General features: G+C 38.7%; 2 protein-coding genes across 4 annotated transcripts in view; one reads left to right on the plus strand and one right to left on the minus strand.

Annotated features, from left to right (window-relative positions):
- Positions 1-1,026: 1,026 nt before the first annotated feature.
- On the minus strand, positions 1,027-17,924 carry LOC146470617 (acyl-CoA dehydrogenase family member 10-like). Of its 2 annotated transcripts, none has more exons than XM_085121798.1 (28): positions 17,818-17,924; positions 16,451-16,742; positions 15,503-15,774; positions 14,751-14,909; positions 13,582-13,642; positions 13,210-13,308; positions 12,293-12,387; positions 10,962-11,008; positions 10,787-10,855; positions 10,147-10,240; positions 8,777-8,864; positions 8,272-8,422; positions 7,566-7,711; positions 7,318-7,491; positions 6,505-6,690; positions 6,021-6,187; positions 5,696-5,836; positions 4,928-4,999; positions 4,735-4,800; positions 4,306-4,396; positions 3,720-3,796; positions 3,331-3,412; positions 3,113-3,201; positions 2,589-2,672; positions 2,353-2,447; positions 1,864-1,912; positions 1,670-1,747; positions 1,027-1,281 (listed from the first exon to the last, which is right to left on the minus strand). In XM_085121798.1, the coding sequence occupies exons 2-28, from the start codon at positions 16,677-16,679 to the stop codon at positions 1,129-1,131; spliced, it is 3,114 nt and encodes a 1,037-aa protein (XP_084977924.1). In that variant the 5' UTR covers positions 16,680-16,742; positions 17,818-17,924; the 3' UTR covers positions 1,027-1,128. The 2 variants fall into 2 exon arrangements, with proteins under 2 accessions (XP_084977924.1, XP_084977925.1); XM_085121799.1 differs by having other exon boundaries at positions 17,714-17,849.
- Positions 17,925-17,983: 59 nt separating this feature from the next.
- The window catches only part of LOC146470618 (solute carrier family 12 member 9-like), a 33,443-nt gene continuing 27,387 nt past the window's right edge, over positions 17,984-24,039 (plus strand). For both annotated transcript variants that reach the window (XM_085121808.1, XM_085121809.1), the window contains exons 1-4: positions 17,984-18,165; positions 20,364-20,476; positions 21,117-21,234; positions 22,598-22,693. In XM_085121808.1, coding sequence (XP_084977934.1) covers positions 18,048-18,165; positions 20,364-20,476; positions 21,117-21,234; positions 22,598-22,693 — 445 coding nt within the window. In that variant the 5' untranslated portion in view covers positions 17,984-18,047. The remainder of the gene's footprint in view (positions 18,166-20,363; positions 20,477-21,116; positions 21,235-22,597; positions 22,694-24,039) is intronic.

A 24,039-nucleotide genomic window follows, 5' to 3' on the forward strand; every position in this document is an offset into this window, starting at 1 on the left:
TCCTACGGTTGTTTGTCTTGAATATTAATTAAAGTATCATAAGAATTAAATGAAATTGTATATAGCAAACATTAATGGAATCTTCGCTTGAAAGCTTGTTAAAGCTGTTGCTACTTGCCGTATTAAAATTCTGTTAGACAATACCACAGATGCTTGGTTTTGATCTGTCTCCGAAACTGAACAAATATACCAAAGTTACTCATCGCCACATTATAAAGATTAGCACCTTCATTTAATCACATCTTAGTACAAGTTTCTTCCAATTTAAATCTAACTAGATTTCATTTCATTTTTGGAGGCCCTATGCGCCACCTTGGCACGAGGGGACAAGTGAAGTGAAGTGAAGATTTCGTTTGGCCAGAAGTACAGAAGTTGAACTCCTTACTTCTGATTTCAGTACAAAATACAAATAATTACAATACTAGGTTATACATTACTTATGCTTCAATTTACTTTCCTTATCCCTACCAATCCCTACCTCTTCTGATTTATAAACTACAAATAATTACAATACTAGGTTATACATTACTTATGCTTTAATCTACTTTCCTTATCCCTACCAATGTTAATTCCAAATGAATGTATTTTTAGAGACCTGTGATGAATAAGAACCTGTCTGTAAAAAACTAAACTGTCATCATTCACTGAAATTAATGCTGATGAGCAGTAGTTCCCTATCGTGGTAACTCTTATACTACTTCACAAAGTAGTGGCCCTTAGTTGTGGGTCTGCGGATGAAATCTTAAAAACTGACTTCTCAAATAAAAGCTACCTTGCAGTACCTTTCGTTTAGTACTGCGTAATATGCTGTACAAGATGATTCTAACTTTTAAGTCTGTGGATGAAAATTCATGTACGGCCATTCAAACAGCCTGTATGTTTAGCACATGAGGGGAAGGGGAGGGCATGGAATAGAGACGGAAAGTAAGAGAATCTCCCCACCCCTGTGTTTCTCTCCTCTTCACGTTCACTATTGCACCCGCTACTACGAAAGAATGGAGAAGAACCTTCTTTTAGTATTTTTCATTTGTAAAGTTTTCGTCATTGTGCATTATTTTAAATGCGTCAAATAATGTGCACTGCATGGTATTAAGGTTAAATCCACAAATTCCAAAGCGTACAGCTCATTTAGACTCTCTTCTGGTTGTCCTTTTTCACTTCCCGCTTTGCTATCGCTCCAAGATGCACCTCGTCCGGTCCATCAGCGAGACGAAGAATACGAGCCCACGACCAAAACTGGGCCAGCGGCTGGTCAGAAGAAAGACCGGCTCCTCCAAATGCCTGCGTTAGGAGAAACATAGTAAATGTATGGATTGGTATCTAGTTAACCTTTTAATCGATTTCCACGACGAAATACTCCAAACTACACTGAAAAATACATGTCAACAAAGCTATCTCGTGGTCTGAAAACGACCCAAAAACGTATCAGCAGTTCTTTCCAAGGTCATGTGACCAAAGCAAAAAACAACAACAACAACATATAAACCAGTACGTCATGTACACTTCACTGAAACATCTTTAACATCACGGATCCCAATTCAACTTGCAGGTTTTTATGTCTAGCACTGAAGTCTCTAAGTGAGACGATTTCTTCGAAGCGGTTTTTTTTCCGACATTCGTGAAACAAAATGGGCACATTAAAGTTGAAGAAATCAGCTTGCAAGCAAACCTGCATGGCTCTGTCGACGACATTTTGTGCCATTCGAGGAGCAACGACTTTAATCATGGCGATCTCAGGAGCCGCGACCTAACAACAGGAAAAAAGTGTGCAAGTGAAGAAACACCGAACAAACAAATAAAACGAATGGTTAGTGAGAATTTGATCATACATTCAAAACAGATTAAAAAAAACTGATTGTTTACCTTGTTTCCCACTGTGTCCATGAGATGGGCAGCTTTAAGGGTAAGGAGTCTGTAAACAGAAAACAAGGTGTCACAAAGAACAACGACAAACGGTAGGAGCTTAGCCAGAGCAAACGGAAACAAGAGACGTCCGGGGGGGACAAGATAAAAGACGACAAGGGAGGGGAGGTGCGGGAGAGACAAGACAAGAGACGTCCAGAGTGGGGAGGGGGGGGGAGAAACAGGACAGGAGACGTCCAGGGGAGAGGGGAGAGGGTGGAGTTCACCTGGTCCACAAGGAAAAGAAAAACCAATGGTAAAATTCTCCACTTCAGAGGGCGAGTTGCGAAAATATTACTACTGAACCAAAGACCCAAAAACCTAAAGACTGAAAACCTTCGTTTGTAACTTTCAACAGGTTTGACAGGTTTTTCGTTAACCGTACACCTTGTGTTTCAAAGGTAAGAGCCACAGTTGTAGATTTTAGCCGATTTAAGCTTCTGCACGTACCTGGCTTGTTCTATCTCTATTCTGGACTCTGCTATGTCTTGTAAAATGGTTCCTTGTTGAACCAGTGGTTTGCCAAATGCCACCCTGCTCTTGACCTGAGAAACATCCGAGAAAAACAACGTTATAACAAGAAAGTAAGTTCTTACTACAATACACTTAAATATACAATGAGTGACCAAACAGCCAGGAAAATGAATTCCATGCCACGCACCTCTTCAATATTACTTCATACTTACTCTTTCAATCATCAGTTCCAGGGCTCTCTCGGCCTGACCTATCAGCCGCATGCAGTGATGAATACGGCCTGGGCCCAAGCGACCCTGAAAACGTTAAAAACGGAGACCTAGATGGAAGATATTTCATATATTTTACATATTTCACCTCCAAAGCAAACTTCGATTATAAGATAGCAGACACTGATTTTCTCCGTCGATCAATCGTGCATACGAGTAAATCTGACCCATCTTGCGGGGGAATCCTTGCTATCTTATGTTTAGACTTAAGGATTTCATTGAAAACACTTAGAACCTCTCTTGTACACAATAGCAAAATGTTCCGCTGAAGATTGCTACTCAGTAACTTTTGCAAAAATGGTCAGACGTTGGAATTTCACTCACAGACTCAAAACTTAGAACCACCTTGAGCAACAGGCTCCAAAAGTAGAAATCTGATTTCACGACTCGAGGCTTGACCGTAGTGAGAAAAAGGTTTATACAAAGGCCTCAGTAGTCAAAGCTTAGCGTAGCGTAAAATGGTTTACCTGAGCTATTTCAAATCCTCTTCCAGGCCCCAACAAAATGTTTTCCTTAGGCACTCGAACATCTTCAAAAAGGATCTCAGCATGGCCACCTACAAACATAAATAATTTAGGCTTTCCTGGCTTAAAATCCATGGAATAAATTAATAAATACACTCAACGTAAATGTAAGTAATTGCCGATTTTTTAAATAGCCGAGGAACACAGGGCACCTCACTTACAAGGCGGGTCTTGATATCCAAGAACTGACAAAGGTCGAACCACTGTTATACCAGCCGTCTCCATGGGAACAAGGATCATAGCCTGCCAAAAGAGAATCACGTGCGTATGCTTCAAAGGAGCCGTTCAGTTCGCAATTCAGTTTCAACCAGCTCTAAAAAAGAGCTTCAGGTCCCAGTTCATCTTTTTCACTTGTGTTCTTAAAGCAATAAATATTTAATTGAGCTTTCTCAAAACTCGAATTGTTAGCGTCGCTTATCTACAAGTCTGTAAAACAGATGTCGAGTTTAAGAACTAAGTCAAAGATTCTTTTTTGGGTACGCGTTTCTGAAGTATCAATTTATCAAAACAATTGTTCAATGTTTGTTTGTTTGTTTGTTTGTTCGCTTACCTGTTGTTTGTGTTTGGGAGCGTCGGGATCAGTTTTACCCATAAAAATACAGATCTTGCATCGAGGATCCATGCCGCCTAAAAAAGTGAAAATAGAAAAGGAAAATATTGCTGCTGTGTACACTCTCTGTCTGGTACTTGAGGAAGGCAGCAGACCTGCACCTTTCAAAAGCTCTATTTTCACTGGACCCTGATAACCTGCAACTGCTTTGTTTTTTAGGGTTGGGAGCATTGTACTGTTGTTCGTTCCTTTGTCCTCTCGACCAACCATGTAAGACGTTGCAAACGCTGAAGTTCGCCCCGAGGAAAGACCCGCATGCGAAGTCAAGTTTGGACCATGAGTGGGCGAAACCAAACAGTTACAGACAAATTTGGCATGATAGAGTTTTTATGTTTCACTGCCTAATAACCAGGCTGTGACCAGTCAAAGGTCGCCCAAATTCCATACTAATTCTAATTTTTTTCCGATTTCTTCTACACGGTTACAATCTAACGACAGAACCTTAAACTTGATAAACTGACGAATTTTAAAAACGTGTCCCCAGTCTCCACCTGAACTTTGGAACGGGCAACTCGTTGTTATTAACCTGATGTCCACCATTTACGTCCGTTGATGACGTAATGATCCCCGTCTAGCTTGATGGAAGACTCAATATTCGTGGCATCTGAAGAGGCTACCTAGAATAAACCCGAAACAAAAAAGAAGGGATGACGTTTTATTTTTTAGTGGAGTGGAAACTTGACATACAGCTGGGGATAGTCCTACGATACACTAGCATCGTATTCCGGGGAGGGGAGGGGAGGGGAGTAGCAATACTCCTAGCTGCTTCATCTGTAGAAACCAGGTCAATCTGTGGTCGTGTAGGTAAGCTGTGGCTCGTGTGCAACTTTACCTAACACAATTCCAGTAGAAAAGATATTTTGCCAGGGAACCAACAAGCCCGATTGTTGCACGTTAGCAAATAAACAATGACAAACACTAGCAGTCACACTGTTATTTTTACATTAACAGTTACCTGAGGCTCTGTCATAGCAAAACAAGATCTTATTTTTCCATCTAAAAGCGGTTGCAGCCATCTTTCCTGTAAACAATGAAACAAAAACGCAATTCTTAGTGCACAGTTAGTCACGTCCAAGAACAGGGGACAATGTCACAGAGTGAAATGACAAGCATTGCATTCTAGCATCACTCATATTTTTTCATCGTACCTTTTGTTCATCTGTGCCGTATTTAATAAGGACTTCCATGTTTCCAGTGTCTGGAGCGGAGCAGTTAAACACCTAAACAGGTTTATATAAAAAAGCAGCGAGATGTCAGAATACTTGTACCTGAAGTATCCTGATTAGGGAACTGGTCATAATAAGTTTGTTTGAAGAGGACCCACCTTGTCTGGGGTAGGGTGAGTTATCGAAGACACCACCTATCTCATAAACATTACAGACAAAATTTTATTGGCTGTGAAATTTCAGTTGACATAGAAGTATTCAGCCAGCAAGAGACAGTATTGCTAGATAAACAAGAAAAAAGAGGTTCGAATGTCATTGTCAATTTTTTAACATTTTTATAAAATTTTTTAAAAATTGGATAATAAAACAAGTTAACAAGATTCGTTGCTGTGTGCTGCTCACTAGTACTTATTTTTAAAACAAAAATTTACTGCTGGATAGAGGGCTGAGGAAGGTGAGAGTGGGGGAAGAGGGGGAGGTGCAGGGAATCATCTATGTTGTGGTTTGGTGGGTCTTTTTCGAGTATAGCAGTTTTGGTCACTTCCGTTAGTTTATAGAACCAAAGTTAATTCCTAACACAAATCAGGTCTTTAGAGACCAACAATGTCAACAGCACCTGGTTTGTCAGCCAAACCAATCAAAAAGAACACTAAACGTCAATAAGGACAACAGCAGCTACCACAAAAATAAATGACCCAACTTGTTCCAATAAAATGTAACTTTAACATCTCACAAGATACGCGCTCTCACCTCAGGCGCATATATTGATCTTCCCATCTGTTCACACAGGTAAGCATACTCCACATTCGTTAGCCCGGCGCCATATTTTACTTTAGGATCTGCTTCAAGTGGAATAAACAGATTCCACAGCCCCGCCACTCGGGCTTTCTCCTGTAATGAAACCGGATCATTCCCTGTTAGAATATTTACCGACGTTTATGTAGCTGTAAAGGTTGGTTAAGACATTCGACGTAACCAAAAGCAAAACAACAGTGTCCGCCATAATGGATTTCCAATTAGGAAATTTGTGTTTAAGAGACGAGCATATCTCACTTTTGCGCTCGAAAAGTTCTACCTTGATCTGCTCGACCAATGGATGAGGTGTCCAGCAATGCTCAGAGGACTGGTGTCTATTGAGTTCAGCCTCGTTTGGGTACACGTGTTGCTCCATGAAGCCTGTTAGTTGTTTGTCCATTTGCTGTACTCGGGACGAAAGAGAATTGAGGTCAATTGGCAAAGCACCTGTAAAAGAACATAAAAGTTACGCTGAACCCAACAAAACTCTCATTACGCTTGACAACTAACTCGCTATTATTTGCTTTAAAGGGGTAACATGATTGGGTGAATACTGGAAACTGTAGCCATCGAAAACCACATTTCTGATTGCTACTGATCCTGTAAATGTGGAAAGAAGGCCAAAGTCAATGAAAAACGAACAAACAAACAAACGAAAATCACTAACAAAAAACCAACCAAAACAAACAAAACAACAACAACAAACTCCACTGTCTGTTAGTTCACGCTACTGAAAATTCAGGAATATAATCAAACTTGTTTACCTGAACTAGCATTGTGAGTAGCTGTGGAATACATTCTTTTTGTGGAATAACTATCCTTGCCACCTCCTCCTACACCGCCTCCACCGTTGTTGGATCCAGTTTCTTTACAAGCAAGTCTCCACCCGGTCTTGGCCATGGCCTCCGCCAGCATACCAACTGCTTTTGCATTTTCTGAGCTAGCTTGTCCTACAATTTGCACCGAAAACAACCATTACTGTAAACTCAACAATGTAGTTTCTCTCCCTAAGAAGGGCGGTCGATAACAAGTGCCTGCTTTTTCTTGCATGCAATAGACCCTTATCACTCGGCGGCCATGTTGAGTCTCAGGGGAATAAAAAGCTTTGTTTTCGCACGGAAAGCCTCGGCCAAACGCGAATTCAGTGCGAGGCTGACCGTGCAAAAACAAAGCTTTTTGTTCTGCTTAGACTCAACATGGCCGCCGTGTGATAAAGGCCTATTAGCTCGATTAGATCATCATAGACGTTTCAACGTTAATAAACTGTTTACTGCTCAACAAATATTGAAACGTTGCGACCTGCTGATCCCACGATGCATCGAGTTTTCTCTTGCCAGTCAAACATGCATGTCACGCACGCAACGTTGTTCAAAGGAACAGAGTTGAAACGTTGAAAGTTGAGACATTGAAAGGCTTGTTGAATTAATTGTATGGCACACTGTGGAACATTGGCTGAACAACAGTCTCAACATTTTCTGTTCCATTTAACTGTTGAACCACGTGTCAATAGTCCAGTTATAGGATAACTCTTTCTAGCAATCCGCTTCACACTTTTCGCTTTAATTTCTCAGCAATACCTTGAAGAGATCTTTTGTAGACTCCTTGAAGAATAGCTGCCACGCGAAAAAAAGAAAATGCCATGTAGAAGTTCCAGTTTTTGACAGCAGGAATGCCTGCACGCTGGCAATACTCCTCCATATACTGAGTATCTGTTGGGATGCCGAGCGAACCAGGATCACGATCAGCAAAACCTGTTGACAGAGAAACATAGTTACGAACACTTTGAACAAAATGGAGGAAAGCGGATGTGAAGAGAAGATTTTACCTTTCAGAGCAGGGAAGTTTGGAGGAAGATGATGAGGCAAGCAGTTGTACGCCAAGTCAGATAGCGGGTCGCCAAGAGTGGATAATTCCCAGTCTAGTACCGCTATCACCTCTGGCTTTTTCTCGTCAAAAATTAAATTGTCTAACCTGCAACAATACAACAATTTACAGTCAACTCTCGCCTTGCGGACACCTCGCTATTGCGGACATCCCGATAATACGGACAGCAGCTAAATCCCCGGCAAAAATGAATTACAGACGTTTGACTGAAATCAATTCCCGCTATTACGGACTCTCGCTATTAAGGACACTAATTCGCGGTCCCGAGAGTGTCCGCAATGAAGGGAGTTGACTGTACTATGATAAAATATAAAGGGGAAGGGGTGGCGGGGATTAACAGAAGGACAGCTAAGAAAAGACTTTGATAAATATGATTAGTAAGCACACAAAAAAGGAAAACATTCTAATTCAGGGAAATGCATTCAGTATGCTTGGTCAGATTTCTATTTTCGTCTATGAACGATAACTGAGCCAAATCCAGTCTTAGAATATACGTTTGGTTAAGTTGTATACGCATGCAGGCAACACAAAGAAAGCAATTCCCACGCTACCAATACAGCCTGGCTTCAGTTTCACTTCTGGACTCGTTTTTATTTACAAGAGGTCATTTTTAAAGGCACACAAACAAAGCAAAAGTCATAACTTACCTAAAATCTCCGTGAACAACTGTTGTAGTGTCATTCTCAGGAATATTATCCAACAACCAAGCTATGAGTTTGTCCATTGCTGGTATGTCATGTGTTTTGCTGGCTTTGTATTGCTTAGCCCACCGTTCTGTTTGACGACGAACGTAGTTTCCTGTAGGAGAAAAATTATTCAATTCAAACAGACAACGAAAACTTCAATGTACATCACCAACTTGAAGAAGTCAAGTCAAGTCAAAAAGCCCCTGTTACAAAATTTTTTGACAATTTCAATTTTACTGAGTTTCAAGCCGGCGACACACCTGGCGATTTTATACGCCGATCGCGGCGAATTTGATCGCCACCGATTGATGCGGACAAACCTGGCTATTTTTTTTTTTTTCGCCGATCGCGGCGAGCTCCGAAATTTACTCAAAATTATGTATTTTTCCCAAAGGTTGAAAAAAGGAGAACTCCAAAACTGCTTGTCTCACTCAGAATGGGGATTACGAAGAAGCTGAGAATTTACCTCGTTTACCAAAGTCTCCCAGGCCAACGGCATCGATATCAACGTTGTGGATCTTCAAGAGCGTTTCGTTCATTGCACGGTAGATCTCCTAAAAAGAAAAAATGGTAGTAAATGTCTGGCTAGTTTATATCTCAAAAGAAAAAACAGATACATGTACGAGAGAAGCTGCAAAAACACGTTCCAAAATTGCATAATCGATAATTATTAAATAACCGAGTTGGTCCGTATTTAAAAGGCGCATTTTGATTGATTGGTACTCCCTGGACGATCCAAATTTTGCTATCCGGACTGTTAAGATTGACCAATCATGAATGGGCTATTCCGAGTTGCTGAGAACCTCATTATGACAGCGAGGCCAAGTGCAAAGTTTTTATTATGAAAATTAGATTTCATTCAGATGCAAACAAAACTAATTTTCGTATGAAAAGCTTTGCACTTAACCTCGATTTCATAATGAGGTTCATAGAAACTGTGAAAAATCATCGCGCTCCAGTAGGCGCATACGGCCAAATAAACTCAGAAGTCGGCCTTTAAAATAAAATGATTATTTTTAGTTTTCCGTCTCTTGGTGGGGATGTCTGCAAAAGTGGCATGCACAAAATAACTTTCGTCTGAAGAATATCAATTGTTTCCTGATCCTGTCATTTGAAGTTCAGAAAACAAGTTAGCTTTCAGCATCCAAAAATACATTTAAGGACGGTGTCTACTTTTGTTACTGCGCATACGTTCTGCGCATCTAGAGATACTCGGGTTTCCTATGGGTGGTGTCTACTTACACAGGGATATTTTTGCGCAAAACTATCTGGAGAAAGTAGAACTTAGCAAGTGCTTTTGGTATCCAAAACGAAATTGGGGGTAACCATGCATTTTCAGAGATAATAAAGCTTCAATTTGGAAAAAAAAACACCATAGATTGCTTTGTATTTTACTACTTTTAAGAACAATAGTTGCTTAATTATCTTTAAAAATGCGTGGCTACCCCCAATTTTCTTCCTGGATTTCAATAGCCCTTGCTAACATCTACTTTTTCCGCATAGTCATAAACTGCGCAAAAATACTTCGGTATTAGAAGGCACCGTCCTTAAGCGAAAAAGCTTTCAACTCCATCGTGGAATCCTTGTCAAGTAGTGTGATAATCGCGTGTGTGTTTCAAATAAATTAAGATGATTTAGATGCACTGTCATAAAGCTTATCGGAGAATTTGTAAAAGAGCCACAATAATAAAACCTTTATTGAAATGTTTTTCCGTATTGAGGATTGTTGGTCTGGAGGGAGTGGGAATGTTGACGAGCAAACAAAACGCGACCTGATTCAGATTTTTCTCGCACCCATCTCACGTACTGTCAGTTCAATAACATCTATGTGTATACCTTCCTTTCCTCAAGCGTCATGTCAGGCAGAGATGGGTCTTTGAACAAGCGACCTTGGGCGTATTCCATGACATAAAATGGAGTACCAAGAATGCTATAATTGGAACAAATCAGAGACAGAACAAAACCTTTTATTCCCAAAATTAAGGAAAAGAGTGAATCCATAACTAAATATTAAAATATTATTACTAAGTAAACGTTGATTTGCGAACTAAAGATTTAGACAAATATTTCCTTGATTCTAAAGATTAAAGGAGGAGGCTGACATTTCAGACTACACTGAAAAATACCATCAACCAACATAATGGAGCCGGGATGGCGCAGTGGTGAGAGCACTCGCCTCCCACCAATGTGGCCCGGCTTCGATTCCCGGACTCGGTTTCATATGTGGGTTGAGTTTGTTGTTGGTTCTTGTCCCTGCTCCGAGGGTTTTTCTCCGGGTACTTCGGTTTTCCTCCATCCACTACATTTCCAAATTCCAATTCGACCTGGAAACAGTGGAGAGAAGAGCCACTCCGTGGATTCCACTGAAACTTCCCCCTTTTTTCGCCCACATAATTCGGATTTGCAAAAAATACCTATTCAGTTGATCCCGCTAAATTATCGGGACTTTCGAGAAACTGGCCTCTGGGTAATTTACCTGCTGTCTTCGCACAAGGCTAGTGTTTTGGGAACAGGAACCCCAGCAGATCCTAACGCCTTCATCACCCTAAAAAGAGCCAAGAAATCAGCTGTGTAATCAAACCCTCTGAAAATAAAGGCCATAAAAAAACTGAAATTAAATTATGTGCATAAATCAATAAGATTCATCTCACTTGTATTCCCTTTCCACCGCATGCGCAGAAGGTAGAAGCTTCCCAGGCTATGAAGTAGAGCAGAATATAAAATGAAGGACTTCAAGTACGAACAAACACCTTAATAGAGAGCTTAAGTAACGACGACGGCAACGTCAACGACAACGCCGCAAAACAATAGGTTACATGAGAAAAAACAATCGCTCTGCACGTGCGTTTTACATTTTGGTACATTTCTTTGCCGTCCTCTGCAAAACAAGAACATGAAATACCAAATTTAAGGTTTTGCGAAGAACGTCAACGGACGACGGTGAATTTTCATTTTCTTTCTTAACTTGTACACCATGCACTCCTACCAATTTGGTTCCTGGATAGTTCGCCATTTTTGTAAAAGTTGAGCGAGTTGAAATTATCGCGAAGTAGCACAAATGAAATAAAGTAACTGTTATATTTCCAGGTGACGTTTCGTTGCCGTTGCCGTCGTCGTTGCTTAAGCTCCCTATTGTCTAATTTTATGTCGTGTTTCGTTGGTGCTCAGTATTGCCTCGGTTTATTATAAAATGTAATCGGTCAAGCTAAAATTCCATGTTAAGGAAAAGTCTTTTTTTCCGTTACAACACGTGTCACTTCACCACCCTCTCTGTTCTCATACATAAAGGATTTTGTATTGTTACAAACCTGCCTGTATGAAGGATTTTTTCCCCGAAAAATGATTAAAGGAGAAGTGTCATGGTGTTTTTTTACCTCTTTTCTCTAAAATGGTGAAATAAGACCTTAACTTAGCTACAAAATAATTCTAGAACGACGAGAGGAAAGAAATCAACTCAATTCTTGAAAGGAACATCTCTTGATCTGTTCTAGCGGTCCTAGCGCATTTTGGAAACAAAAATGCAAGAACTTGAAAAAAATTAGCCTAACATTTTTCAAGTTTCAATCCATTCTGACCTACTCTGTCTCTGACGAGAGGCACTAATCGACAGTCTTATTGCACTGGGGTGATAATTTATAGCAAAACTAGACAATTATTTTCTGTTGACAGACAAACGTTTTGGGGTTTTCAAATGACATCAAATTCTCGTGATACTTCCCCTTTTATGTGTGGTGCTGTTGTAAATGCTACCGAATGCCATTTGGTCTCTAACCCATTGCTGCGTTTTCAGTTAAAAGACACAAACTACTCTACAGCATCTCTCTGCATGCAGGCCACTGTAAATGAGTGGTAATCAGTTCTGGCAAAAACCTGAGTGAAAACAAAAGCTGGACGAGAATGAAACTGCCATGATATTCATTAATCTAACAGGTATATTAGATTTGAAAAGAGAGATCTATTGATTTCAAGACACTGTACTTACAGGCTTTTTTCGTATCACCAGTCTTCTCCCTCCATATTCGACATAGTACGTGGGATTTGACTGACCATGTTTAAACTGGCGAACTGTTGGAAGCTCTACAAATAACCAGACGTGAGTGTTTTAGAAATTCCAGTGAGTTCAGGTTGCCTACTAACAGACACAATAACGCTCTTCCGGATTTTCCGTCTTCATTTGGGGCGTGATCTTCTGGGACTATTCAGGAATTAGTCTGAAATGTCAGCCGTCTCCACCCCCTAACCCACAAGGGGCGCAGGAGAGAGAGACTCTCCCGCGCCCCCTGTGGGTTAGGGGGAGGAGACGGCTGACATTTCAGACTATTCCGGAATAAGAATACACGGAATAGACGGAATTTGTGTTCTTTTGGGACCTATTCAGGTTTCCCAGTGAACAAAATAGTATTCTGTCCATTCTGTCCCTGATACTACAGTGCAACCCAGCCTTAGGACTACCTCGTTATTACGACCACTTTTTTTGTGCCCTGGACGAATTGAAAGTCCTGTCGTTTCCTTAGTTTTACAACCTCGTTAATCCGACCACCCCTTTATGACGACCACATTTTCACGGCCCGAAAGTTGGTCATATCAACGGGGTTCCGCTGTAGAATGAACGGAATACAGTTAAATGGAATAGAAAACTGACTGAGGATCAAGGGATCAAAAATAACTTAGAAATAAAAAGAATCGAACTTTTTAAAAAAAATTCAATGCCCTTTTTGTTCATTTGGTCATAACAATCAGTGGCTAAACTTTTCTTTTTTAACATGCATGTAAGCGCTAATCTTGACCTTAAATTTATAGATATACTGTTTAATAATGTCTAGCGCGGCCTAACGATCCCAGTGTTAACTCTCACCCCCGCGTAGTCATGATGTTTAATTTCGAACATCGCATTTCTACCTTCTTGGTGTAAGCCCAATTGGTTTTGAAGATAAGTTGCAAGGGAGTCAACTGGGATCTGGTGACTCTTACGGATGGCAGTGGTTCCAGGAACAAATCCTAAAAAGTTGAAAACAAAATATGATAATATCATAAAACTTGACTGATATAGTATGTGAAAGGACTCGGGCAGCTTTATTACACCACACAAAAACTGAAATAGCTGCAATTACAGTTGCTTTCACAGACATGCCAGCTTTTTAATTGAAAATTAAATAAAAAGAGATGATCTTTCATTCTCACATTTCAAAAAATTTATGTGTTGGACACTTTAATCTAAGGTATGAGTTTAACATATCCTTATCTTTAGTTTTCAATAATCAAATGATATACCTTTTAATGGGAAACTTAGTAAATTCTCCAAATCACGCAAGGCAATCAAGACATCATCAACCTTCATATCAGAAACAAAGAAGGTTAATTTCCAAGTGGCTCATTATGAAGGCAAAGTGGAGTGGTGATTAGTGCGGCGGCCTTTCATTCGGAGGGTTGGGTAAGCTGTTGGAGGAAATGTCTCTGTATTGATGTGTTAACTTCTTGGACAATAAATTTGACTCCACATTTGTTAAGTGTTAATATTAATCAAAGGCTAAGTGGAGAACCATAAGTCTTCACTTTCAATTGAAGCCAGTTAAAAGCCTTTTCTGGGAAGAGACCACTTCCTCACCTTTCCTCACTTTTCTCTCTTAACGAATGCTTGAGTATTCATTTTGTTTTAATTTAGGTCTTAATCCAGGGGCGGTGCCTCGCATGGGACGTTCATCCCATTGCACCTGCCCCTTTTGGGTCCTGCTTCTTTCTTTTTAATTTATATTATATATTGTAAGAGGAGCACCCAATAAAGCTGTTAAAAATAAACATTTGTATCTATCAACCAGAGTGTATAAATGGGTACCTGCAACAAAATTCTAGGGGTATAAAACATGCCATGGACTGGTAACCCATCCTGGGTTTAGAGACTGAGTACTGTAATAATTCTAAAATTCAAAGATGTTAAAAACCACCACTAGAAAGAAACACTAGTGAAACCATAACTCATATGTAGTATAATTATGTTAGCTGTCACTATCATGGTGCAACGCGCCTTATTGTGGCTTCCCAGCAAACTTTTTTTTACAAGTTAGCCAATCAGGATATCTTCCTCCTTGTTCATTAAATACAAAACGACATGTTTTCAATAATTCATTGTTGCGTACGTCACTTGCCTGTCGGACTTTGCAAGGAGGCGAGACCGTTAATTAAATTCGCGTATCCTGATTGGCTAAACTTATAAAAAACTTTGTTGGGCGGCCACGGTAAGGCACATCGCACTGTAAAACCCAGCATTGGAAGACCAAAAAGTCTTGAAACTTTTGCTCTGATGGAAACGTCTGATTGCCAGTTGGCTTAGACCACAATGACTGGAGTACTGGTCTGTAGTCTAGTTGTGTGGGCTGCCTTGTGAACAGATCATGACTTTACATTTTAACTAGTCAGCAAATGCTTCAACAGTGGTAAAATACCTTAATTGTCTGGAATCCCAAGCTTTGTGCAGTCTTCAAATTACTGCCAATATCATCAAGAAAAACCACCTCTCCTGGACTCAGCTTGAGTCTGTCAAGTAACTTGAGGTAAATTCCTTCTTCTGGCTTGCGTGTCCCCTCCACTGCTGACTCTATGACCTTACAGCAGATTGAAAAGGTAGCACTTTAAATCAGTGTTTCTGGCATGGAGTCATGTATTGATCAGTGATCAAATTGCAGTTTTTCATCTCATGACAGTGTGACCAACTCATGGTCGCACTTTCTACTCTCCCAATTTTCCTCTGCTTTTAAAATCCAAGATGGTGGCTAAAGCATTCTCCCAAAAGAATATGCCTGCTTTGAAGGCTATGATTTGAATTACTGATAGGCAGTATATGTGAAAGAAATTTGATGTTACGTGTTATTAGCCTGGTGAATAAATGTAGATGTGTTTTTGTCAGTGACATAGGCCGGCATGCTTGGAAGAAGAAAATCTGAGATCTCCCAACAGGAGTCAAACCTTAATTAGCCTGATTCTCAGACGGTCCAGGCCGCTCGCAGCCACACACTCTAACTGCGAGCGACCTGGACCATCTGAGAATCAGGCTAGTCAAACCTATGACCCTCCATTTACTGGTACTAACGGTATATATCAAGTGAATCATAACATTGCCTCCCAGCCGGTCACTTACATGCAACATTCACTAGCTGACAACATTCATTTGTTTATAAAGACCTAAACACCTGCTCACCACATCAAAATATGTTTTATCAACTGGACAAAACGTTTTTCCTTCTTCTAACCACCAGTTATTTGTAATCAAAGCAGTCTTCAGGCCCTCTGCTCTGATGCACTGGATGGCTGTTAACACTTCAGGATGGGGGTCAACCATAGCCTTGTGAATGCTTGGTAAAAGGGTTTCCATGTTTACTCTTTGATTTGTCATACTTTGAAGGATTTCTGTAAATTTTCTACCAAATTCATCTGGCAAAAGATGTCCACATTCTAGCTGCGCCCACACACCTATAAAAAATAACCATGCATTCTTGATATTTTCAAATTTTCATTAATCATAAAAAATAATAATCATGCATTCTTGGTATTTTCAATTAATAATAATTAAAAATAAAATAATTATGTTTTTATAACAGTTATTAGATCTAACTTATTTAATTTAATTAAAAAAGTATTTAATGGTCAATTTATAGGGAATAGAGGCTTAAATTCACATAGGCTTGTATTAGAAAATTGCCGTGGTACAGTAACATTATTAATTATTTTAGATATAAAGTCCCTCCTCTCTATCAAGCACCTCTCTCTAAATATGCCCCACCCCTCACTCCTTCTTGAGACCTGAAAATAAATTAAGCTTTCATGTGCAGGGATGTAATGGGCAAACAAGGTGATGAAGGAACTCTCATGTTAGTCTGCCCATTGATAGCTACAGTGTACCTCACAAGAAGGTGAAGCTTACTTACAGTTTTTTGACGCTCTCACGAGAAGCCTGTCTCATCTATCAAGACGAGAGTCTTGTCTCTCGAGACTAGAGACTTGTCTCTCAAGACAAGAGTCCCGTCTCTCAAGACTAGAGACTCATCTCTTGATACGAGAGTCTAGTCTCGCAAGAGGGTGGTAAGTTACCTTTGAGCAGTATTGTATCTAAGAAACAGACTACTAGCCATCAAGTGTTCATTATTACCTCTGTCTCCCCCAGCTCTGATGGCTGAAACAATAGAACCTCTCTGGAGCCCATGAGTGTCTTCAAACAGATTGAACATGGGGAGTGGGGTGGGTATCACCACCCCTCCCATGTCAAAAGCCACTGCTTTGGGTTTAATTGACTGATGACTGGCATAGTATCGAGAATGACAGAGATGCACGCAGCGGAGATGGAGATATCTTAGACTTCTTAGCTGAAGAATCATCATTTATGCCACTGTTTCCAACACATCAATTCCTGATGAAGTACTTGCAAAGACTGCCAATGATCACTACAGAACATAATTTGCAGAGGTTAATTACTGTACAAAAGGTTTACCAATTTACTAGCCAGGGCAGTGAACAGCAAGTGGTGAAAATTATCTCAGTCTATATATTGATGGTTACCACAAAGTATCTACAAAATCTTGATATCAAATAATTTGATATTAATTATTAATATATCCAAAAATTCTTTTTAAAACTTATGCATCAGTCATTTCCACAGTACCCATTTTCAACCCCTCCCTTCCCCCCATGCCAACGCCCGCGATGCCCAGGCACTAGGATTTTTTGGAAGCAAACTGGCAAATGCCCCACAGCAAGGACAAACAAGCTGTTTAAAATGTCATACGGTACAGCTTGTTATTCCTTAGTATCTTCCCTGTGACTGTTCGTTTTGTGGATCTACCATCTCATTTTTTTGTCCTCCTCATACTTAGGTAAATTAAAAATATGTAATCTTTGTTGCTGATGAATATAATATCATATTGAAAGGAAGTGAGAGTGCTATGAGGTGAAATCATGAGCCCTAGGGTGAACTAATTCCTGGTCCCCAGATAAACAATGTGAAAAAATGCCCCCCTTATGCCTGGGAGGTGGGGGGTGGGGATAGGGGGATGGGTAAAGCTGGAATTAACGTATAATTTGACTGTATATCATGGTGCAGACTGCATAAAGATCTAGTACTAGGGATGGGATAGAGTGATATGTTGGCTATGGTAAGGGTGGAGCTTACTGAGGTGAGCCTATATATTGAGTATATTTAAAATAATATAAGCCTAGCTGGGATGAACCTACAATAGATCAATTGATCCCATTCCAGACCAGACTATGTTTATAAAGTTTCATCAGAAGAACTGCGAGGCTAGACATTTGCAATAGATAAATGAAGACTAAAAAACAAACCAGAGCGTAAGGGTCATCATTGGCGTCAATCTGTCGATGGGAACTACAGCTACATTAAAGTCACGACAGTACTTACATGGAATTTCTTATGCATGGGCCACCAGCCCCCACTGTAAAGCTACTTTTCAAGTTGCGTTTTGTTTTTAACAATGTGAGATAAAGAACATTCTAAAATCTTACATTAAATACAAGATGCTCTTTCCTCCCTTTTAGTTCGCAAAGTGGTGGATCGGATAAAAGAAGGATACAATTATCTACAAAACCGGCGCCATATTGAAAGCAGCGATAGACTGGAACTAGCAAGTCGGTTTTGTCGTCCCAGACTCCCAGCTAATTTGTTTTTTTTTTGGTTGGTTTACCTTGACTTTTGAGAGGGAAATCAATTAGGAATTTTTGCCGTTTTTAGTAACATGGCCACTTTAGATAGATCCGGGAGGCCACCCATAGGAAGATATACTTTACTTCCTTCTGCACTTTCTTTGGAGAGTGTATCTGAAGAAAGGCAGGATGATTTGTCGCCAGCTCAAGGTACGTGACTCAGCCATACTCTGTACATGTTGTAGTCTCGTGACTGATCATTGTAAGATGGAATTTCTTCAAGAATATAATTTATAAAGCTTAACAAAAATTCAGTGTTGGGAATTTTCTTAAGTAGCATTGAACCTGTTTGAATAAGTGCACCGGTATTCTATAGTTGCTTCGAGATGTAAAACTCAAAACTTGAGTGGTTGTCGCCTAAAAGGTTCTCTTGATCAGTCTCGCAAGTGTACCGGCTTGCAGTTGTTCAACTGAAGTTTTTAATTTATAGTAGTTAAAATGTAAGATTACTAGACTTGTATTTACTACTCTGGAAAGTGAGCCTCAATCCTGGGTTTGTTATGCATGTTTGAGGTTTAATTATTTAATGATAATTAATCACTTTTTAATAATTAAACAATGAATTGCCTTTAGTTGACAATTTATTCCCTCATTAGTCCCAACAATAAGGTAATAAGTATGTTTATTTTTTGTTTTCTTACAAATTATAACTTACTTGGATTATTTAGTTTTTTAAGATGGTCTGAATAATTAGTGTAAAAACTAAAATAATGACGTTACAACACTTTGTTTATTTTATTTCATCTTAATCCAACACACCCCTGAACTCAACATATGGTTTGGTTTAAGTCATTGAAGAACATGACTTTGCCATAATTAAGCCAGAGAAATGGACCATAGACCTGATCTACAAAAAAAAAACATGCCTAGTTGGTAAATTTGGCTGATAAAAGGCCTTTTGTATTTATTAGTATCCCATTGGAGTTTATAAAATTTTAATGTCTTTTGTTTGAGTGACATCTACCACAACTCATTGCAACTTATAGCCACCATAAATTACCTGCTTGTTACAGCCAACTCTCATTGTAATTAGACACCTTTCCAAACACTATTTGGTGTCCTTACTGTCAAGAGAGCCCATACATGTAGTACGTACTAGTGACCGACAAAGGTTATTTTCAGTTATTTTGCTTTGTTAGGACTTCAACTGTTATCTATCTTTATTAATGGGGCAGTCTCTAATAACGAGGTGCAGTTTATCAAGGCAATAGTTGACTCATACAACTGTTATTGCTTTAATTTGTTATCTTAATTCTCTCATTTTCCCTCTCACTTAATGCTTCCCTGTAATTCTTTCTCTTTTGGTTCAAATTTGACGGGTTCTTGACCCAGAATCCCACTTAAATTTTCTGTATAATATCTGACAAAATAATTAATTAAGTAAAAGAATTTACCAGTACTTAGTTCCAGTATGCAAACCTCAATAAAAATTGTTGTTGAATTTTGGATTTGTTCTCACTGTTGCTTGCCCCACTGTTTCCCACTCCCTATTATTATTATTTTTTTTATTATTATTATTACTATTATTTTTTTCTTGAGAAAAGCAGAAAACAGGATTGTGGGAATCCTAAAAGAAAATTGGGGGCGACCTTGCTTTTTTCAGAGAAAAAGACAATGTAAAACAAAACAATGTAATATAATGGAATTTTCTCCCAAATTGAAGCTTAATTATCTCTACATAAATGCATGGTTACCACTTATTTTCTTTAGGATTCCAATAAGTCTTGCCAAGACCTGCTTTTCCACATAGTTATAAACCACACAAAAATATCTTTGTTTTAGCAGGCACCCCTGTACGTAAACCAAGTTTCTCAGAGCATCCCAAGCTGCACAGAACATATGTGCAGTAACAGAAGGAAGCACCATCTTTAATTTCATGGCTGTACTGACAGTTGAAAGACCAGAGTACACTCAAGATGAATTGTTTAACTTACTGTAGTTTAAATTAGAGGAATATTTAAATCTCACGCTAAAGGATAAAACTTAATTAGTTCAGAAATTTGCATATTTTCTCTTTTATATCTTCATGCTATTTGTAAATTCTTATCCCTCTCCCCTGATGAAGGTTGAAGTTTTGGTCAAACTGTTGGGTATTTAGAACATTTGATTTTGTATACGTTTACAGATTTTTAACCAGAGAGACATTTTAACTAGATATTATGAATCCACCTGGTTACAGATCCATTTTTAAAAATGATGAATTGTTATCAAAACAAAGTACAGTTTACCACACATAGAGTAGACCTACTTTAAATTTACTAACTAAAACTAAATTTACAGCATGGTTTTGTAAACTTATCTGTGAGTAACTAGAAACATCTGTTAAATTTTCCTTCCTCTATTTTTAGAACCAGAGAACCAGAGAAAGAAGCTGTCAACATTTTTTGGTGTTGTGGTGCCCGTGACTTTGTCCATGTTTTCTGTCGTTCTGTTCTTGCGTCTTGGATTTGTAGTAGGCCAGGTTTGTACATAATGCATTTGGTATAAACCCATTTGAGGATTAGCTGGGCTGACAATAAGAATTATTTTAATTTATTGTTTACAGTCCTGGGGCAAAAAGCATAATTAAGCTTATTTAGCCAGACAGACCTGCCAACGACAGGCATTCAACAGGTGATTTTTGACTAGGTTAAATCTGGTCAGGAGTAAATTGCATAAACATGTAACTGCCAACATCAGATGTTTGACCACTTAATGTGTTATTTTTGACTGTGTGGAACATTGATCCTCTGGCAGTATCAGTCAACCCAAAGCTGTGTCCTGTGTACAATTTGAGGTTGCAGTTTAATAATAATTAATTATTGTCCTTTTAACCCTCTTATTCAATATTATCATGATATTACATTGTACTGTAATTAAAGCTGTTTAATTATTGTTTTATTTTTTGTCTCATATTGATACAATGTAATATATAAATTATATTAATTATAAATTAGCAATTTATATAAAATTTTATAAAATAATAATTTTATTATAATTTTGTATTCATGCAATCATTAAATATATTATATTACTTGGGCAACATTACCCTCAGTAAATCTTGCCAATTCAAGGTATGATTTATTATATATTAAATAAATATTATTTTCAACATTGTCCAGGCTGGCATGGTTTTGTCAATTGGTATGTTTGTGATTGCTTACTTTGTGGTGGGACTCACAGTGCTGTCCATCTCTGCTATTGCAACAAATGGAGCTGTCAAGGAGGGCGGAGCATACTGTATCCTGCAAATACTTTTTAAAAATATTATTCAACAGTAGTCAAATTGAATGTAATTATTATTCAACATACTGTAACACTGCCCAAATATCATGGTCACGAGAAAGTTCAGTCAATTATTTTCCATTCATCTCGCTTTTCTTAGTTTAGCTTTGTGGTTTTCTTTTTTTAACTTGCACTCGTGTTAGCCCTGTAAATTAGTCCGTCTCTGCCGTGTGTTTATGCGGGTTAGTTGATCTGACATAAGCTCTTTCAATTTCAGCACTTAGTTGCTCTTAGAGCAAATGTTGTGTTGTTCGTTGTTTGTAGTCAACAGACATCCTGCGATGTACGTAATTTCATGCTTTTCTGCTTTGTTATCAATGTGTTGAATAATAAAACAGTTACCCGTACCCTACTCTATCTTGTGGAATATTGCCTGATTTAAGCCAATGGGCCTATGGCTTTGGCAGCTACATGTAAGTATCAGGCGATTTTCTGTGCAATTTGGCAGGATAATTAACAATTATGCATGAATAATAAATTATGTTAATTGGTTTGGAGTGGCGGCAATCTGGATACATGTACAGGTCAGACATATATTTATGACTTTTGGAATAATTATTTTTTCTATTAAAATCCCCTCCCAAGAGCTACACTGTTCATAAGTTGTATCAGTGTTGAAGTGCCCCAGGAAATTAAAGGAAATACAGTCAAAAATTAATGTCCCACATTCTGGCTGGACTCCCTCCCCAACACCACCCTTCCCCCAACACCACACACACACCATTCTTTGAGTTTAATATAAATAATTAATAGATTCATAAATAAATCTAATAAAAAAATGATTTATAACAGGCATATTATTCAAAAAGGAATATGGAATGATAAATATTTGTTAGTAATTTATGAAACTCACTCAAACAGTGGAACCTCCATGAGTGACCACCTCTCATAAGCAACCACCTCCCATAAGTGACCATCTATCCAAAACACCAGTTTTTTCCCAGTCAAAGCTCTATATCTGGAACCTCTTGTAAGGAACTGCGACCACTTGATGGCAGACTGTATAATTTTTCATTGTAAGTGACCACTTGACACATGGTCTGATCTGATCATGCTAGCTGTCTGCACATGTACTACACCACTAAATTAAAATATAGTTTACGAGGAACTTTTAGTGACACGCCTAGCACTGCTGGTATTGTAACTAGGAAAATGTTTGCAGTGAATTTTCTTTGAATGAGTAGATAAGTCAGACATGTTCCTGGAAGAGACTCCCTGTGATTCGAATCTTGTAAGCGACCACCTCCCGTATTAGGTTTCAGGACTGTTAAGTTTTAAGTTATTGTTCTAAATGTTAGTAATACCTAACTTCTGTCAGATATGATAAGTAGAACATTAGGCCCAGAGTTTGGAGGATCCATTGGGGTCATTTTCTATTTTGCAAACATTTTTGCTTCTGCTCTCTATCTTATTGGTGAGTTGGTCATTTATAAAAATTCATTCCACATGCACTTCTAGATAAGTATACAAAAATTAACATACAAACCTCTCTGTGGAACTCAGGCCATTGCAATAGGGAAATTAAGCAACAATGACGGCGACGGCAATGAGAACGCTGGCAAAACGATAGGTTTTATGAGAAAAAATAATCTTTCTGCACATGGGTTTTAATTGTTATTGTACATTTCTCTGCCGTCATCTGCAAAACAGCGAATGAAATTGCCATATTCAAGGTTTTGTGGAGAACCTGAGCACACAACTGTAAATTTTTTTCATTCTCCTTCCTTACTTGAAGACCGTTCCTATCAATTTAGCTCCCGGACACTTTGCTCACATTGCACAAGTTGAACGAATTGGAACAATTGTGAGGTAGTAGAAGTAACACAAAGTTGTATTTTCAAGTGAGTTTTCATTGTCGTTGCCATCATGGTTGCTTAAGTTCCCTTATTTTAGATATAGAAAGGTTCTCAAATGCCAAAAAGTTTAAAGTGCATTTGATCAAGCACATAAAGATCTGTCAGATACTAGACTGCAAGCATGTGCTCGACTGGTGCGAGGAGAAATAAACGAGAAGAGACTCTCCCCAAGCCCCCCCTCCCCCCCTTCCACTCGTTCCCTCCAGTTTTTTCGCGCTCGGCTATTCCGCGTGACCTCAACTACCCAGAAAGGGACTGCTTGCAGTCTAGTCATATACACTTTGAAGCAAAGTACATGTATTAAGTTTTATTGAAACTCCGGGAGGGGTAGGGAGGGGATCCCTCTAATACACTGTCCTTGTGAGAAGTACAGGTATTTTAGTACTGGAATACACAATATAATTAATTTGTGCATGAGTTAATTATAAACTAATGTTGTTTATTCAATCATTTTATCAATTCTTCTATCTGCAAATAATTTGCTTGCAAATATATTTTAAAAAATATAGTTAAAACTGATCAAACTGGAGGCAACTGGTTAAAGAAAATCTTTTGATTGAAATTACAATAAATTAATTTATTACCAAATTGTTTTCCTCAAAACTTTCCAGTGTTTTTTGGTATAAATTACTGATATTTTTCAAATTTTGAATGGAAGTAATCCCTGGTGAAAATCTCTTCAGGATCTTCTAAGATCTTCAAAGATCCTCAAAGATCTGCAAAGATCTGCAAGGTCTTGTAAAGATCCTCACAGATCCTAGAGGATTTCTGGAGGATCCTATAAAGGTCTCTTGAAGATCCTGATGAGGATCCCTTCAAAGATCTTCTAAAAGGCCCTGCAGGATCCTCACAGATTTCATTAGGATCCTACAGGATCCTAAAAAAGATCCTTTAAAGGATCCTT

The sequence above is a fragment of the Pavona decussata genome, unplaced genomic scaffold, assembly GCF_977016875.1.
Source record: "Pavona decussata unplaced genomic scaffold, jaPavDecu1.1 SCAFFOLD_113, whole genome shotgun sequence".
Lineage (NCBI taxonomy): Eukaryota > Metazoa > Cnidaria > Anthozoa > Scleractinia > Agariciidae > Pavona > Pavona decussata.

Bases quoted from the DNA above. Each gene is read 5' to 3' on its own strand.
- LOC146470617 (XM_085121798.1), bottom strand. From the start codon at position 16,679: ATGATGATTCTTCAGCTAAGAAGTCTAAGATATCTCCATCTCCGCTGC. The intron at 4,801-4,927 runs GTACGATGAAAA...CATTGTTTACAG, and splicing joins ACGGCACAGATGAACAAAAG to GAAAGATGGCTGCAACCGCT. The intron at 1,282-1,669 runs GTTTGCTTGCAA...CTCCTAACGCAG, and splicing joins TCGTCGACAGAGCCATGCAG to GCATTTGGAGGAGCCGGTCT.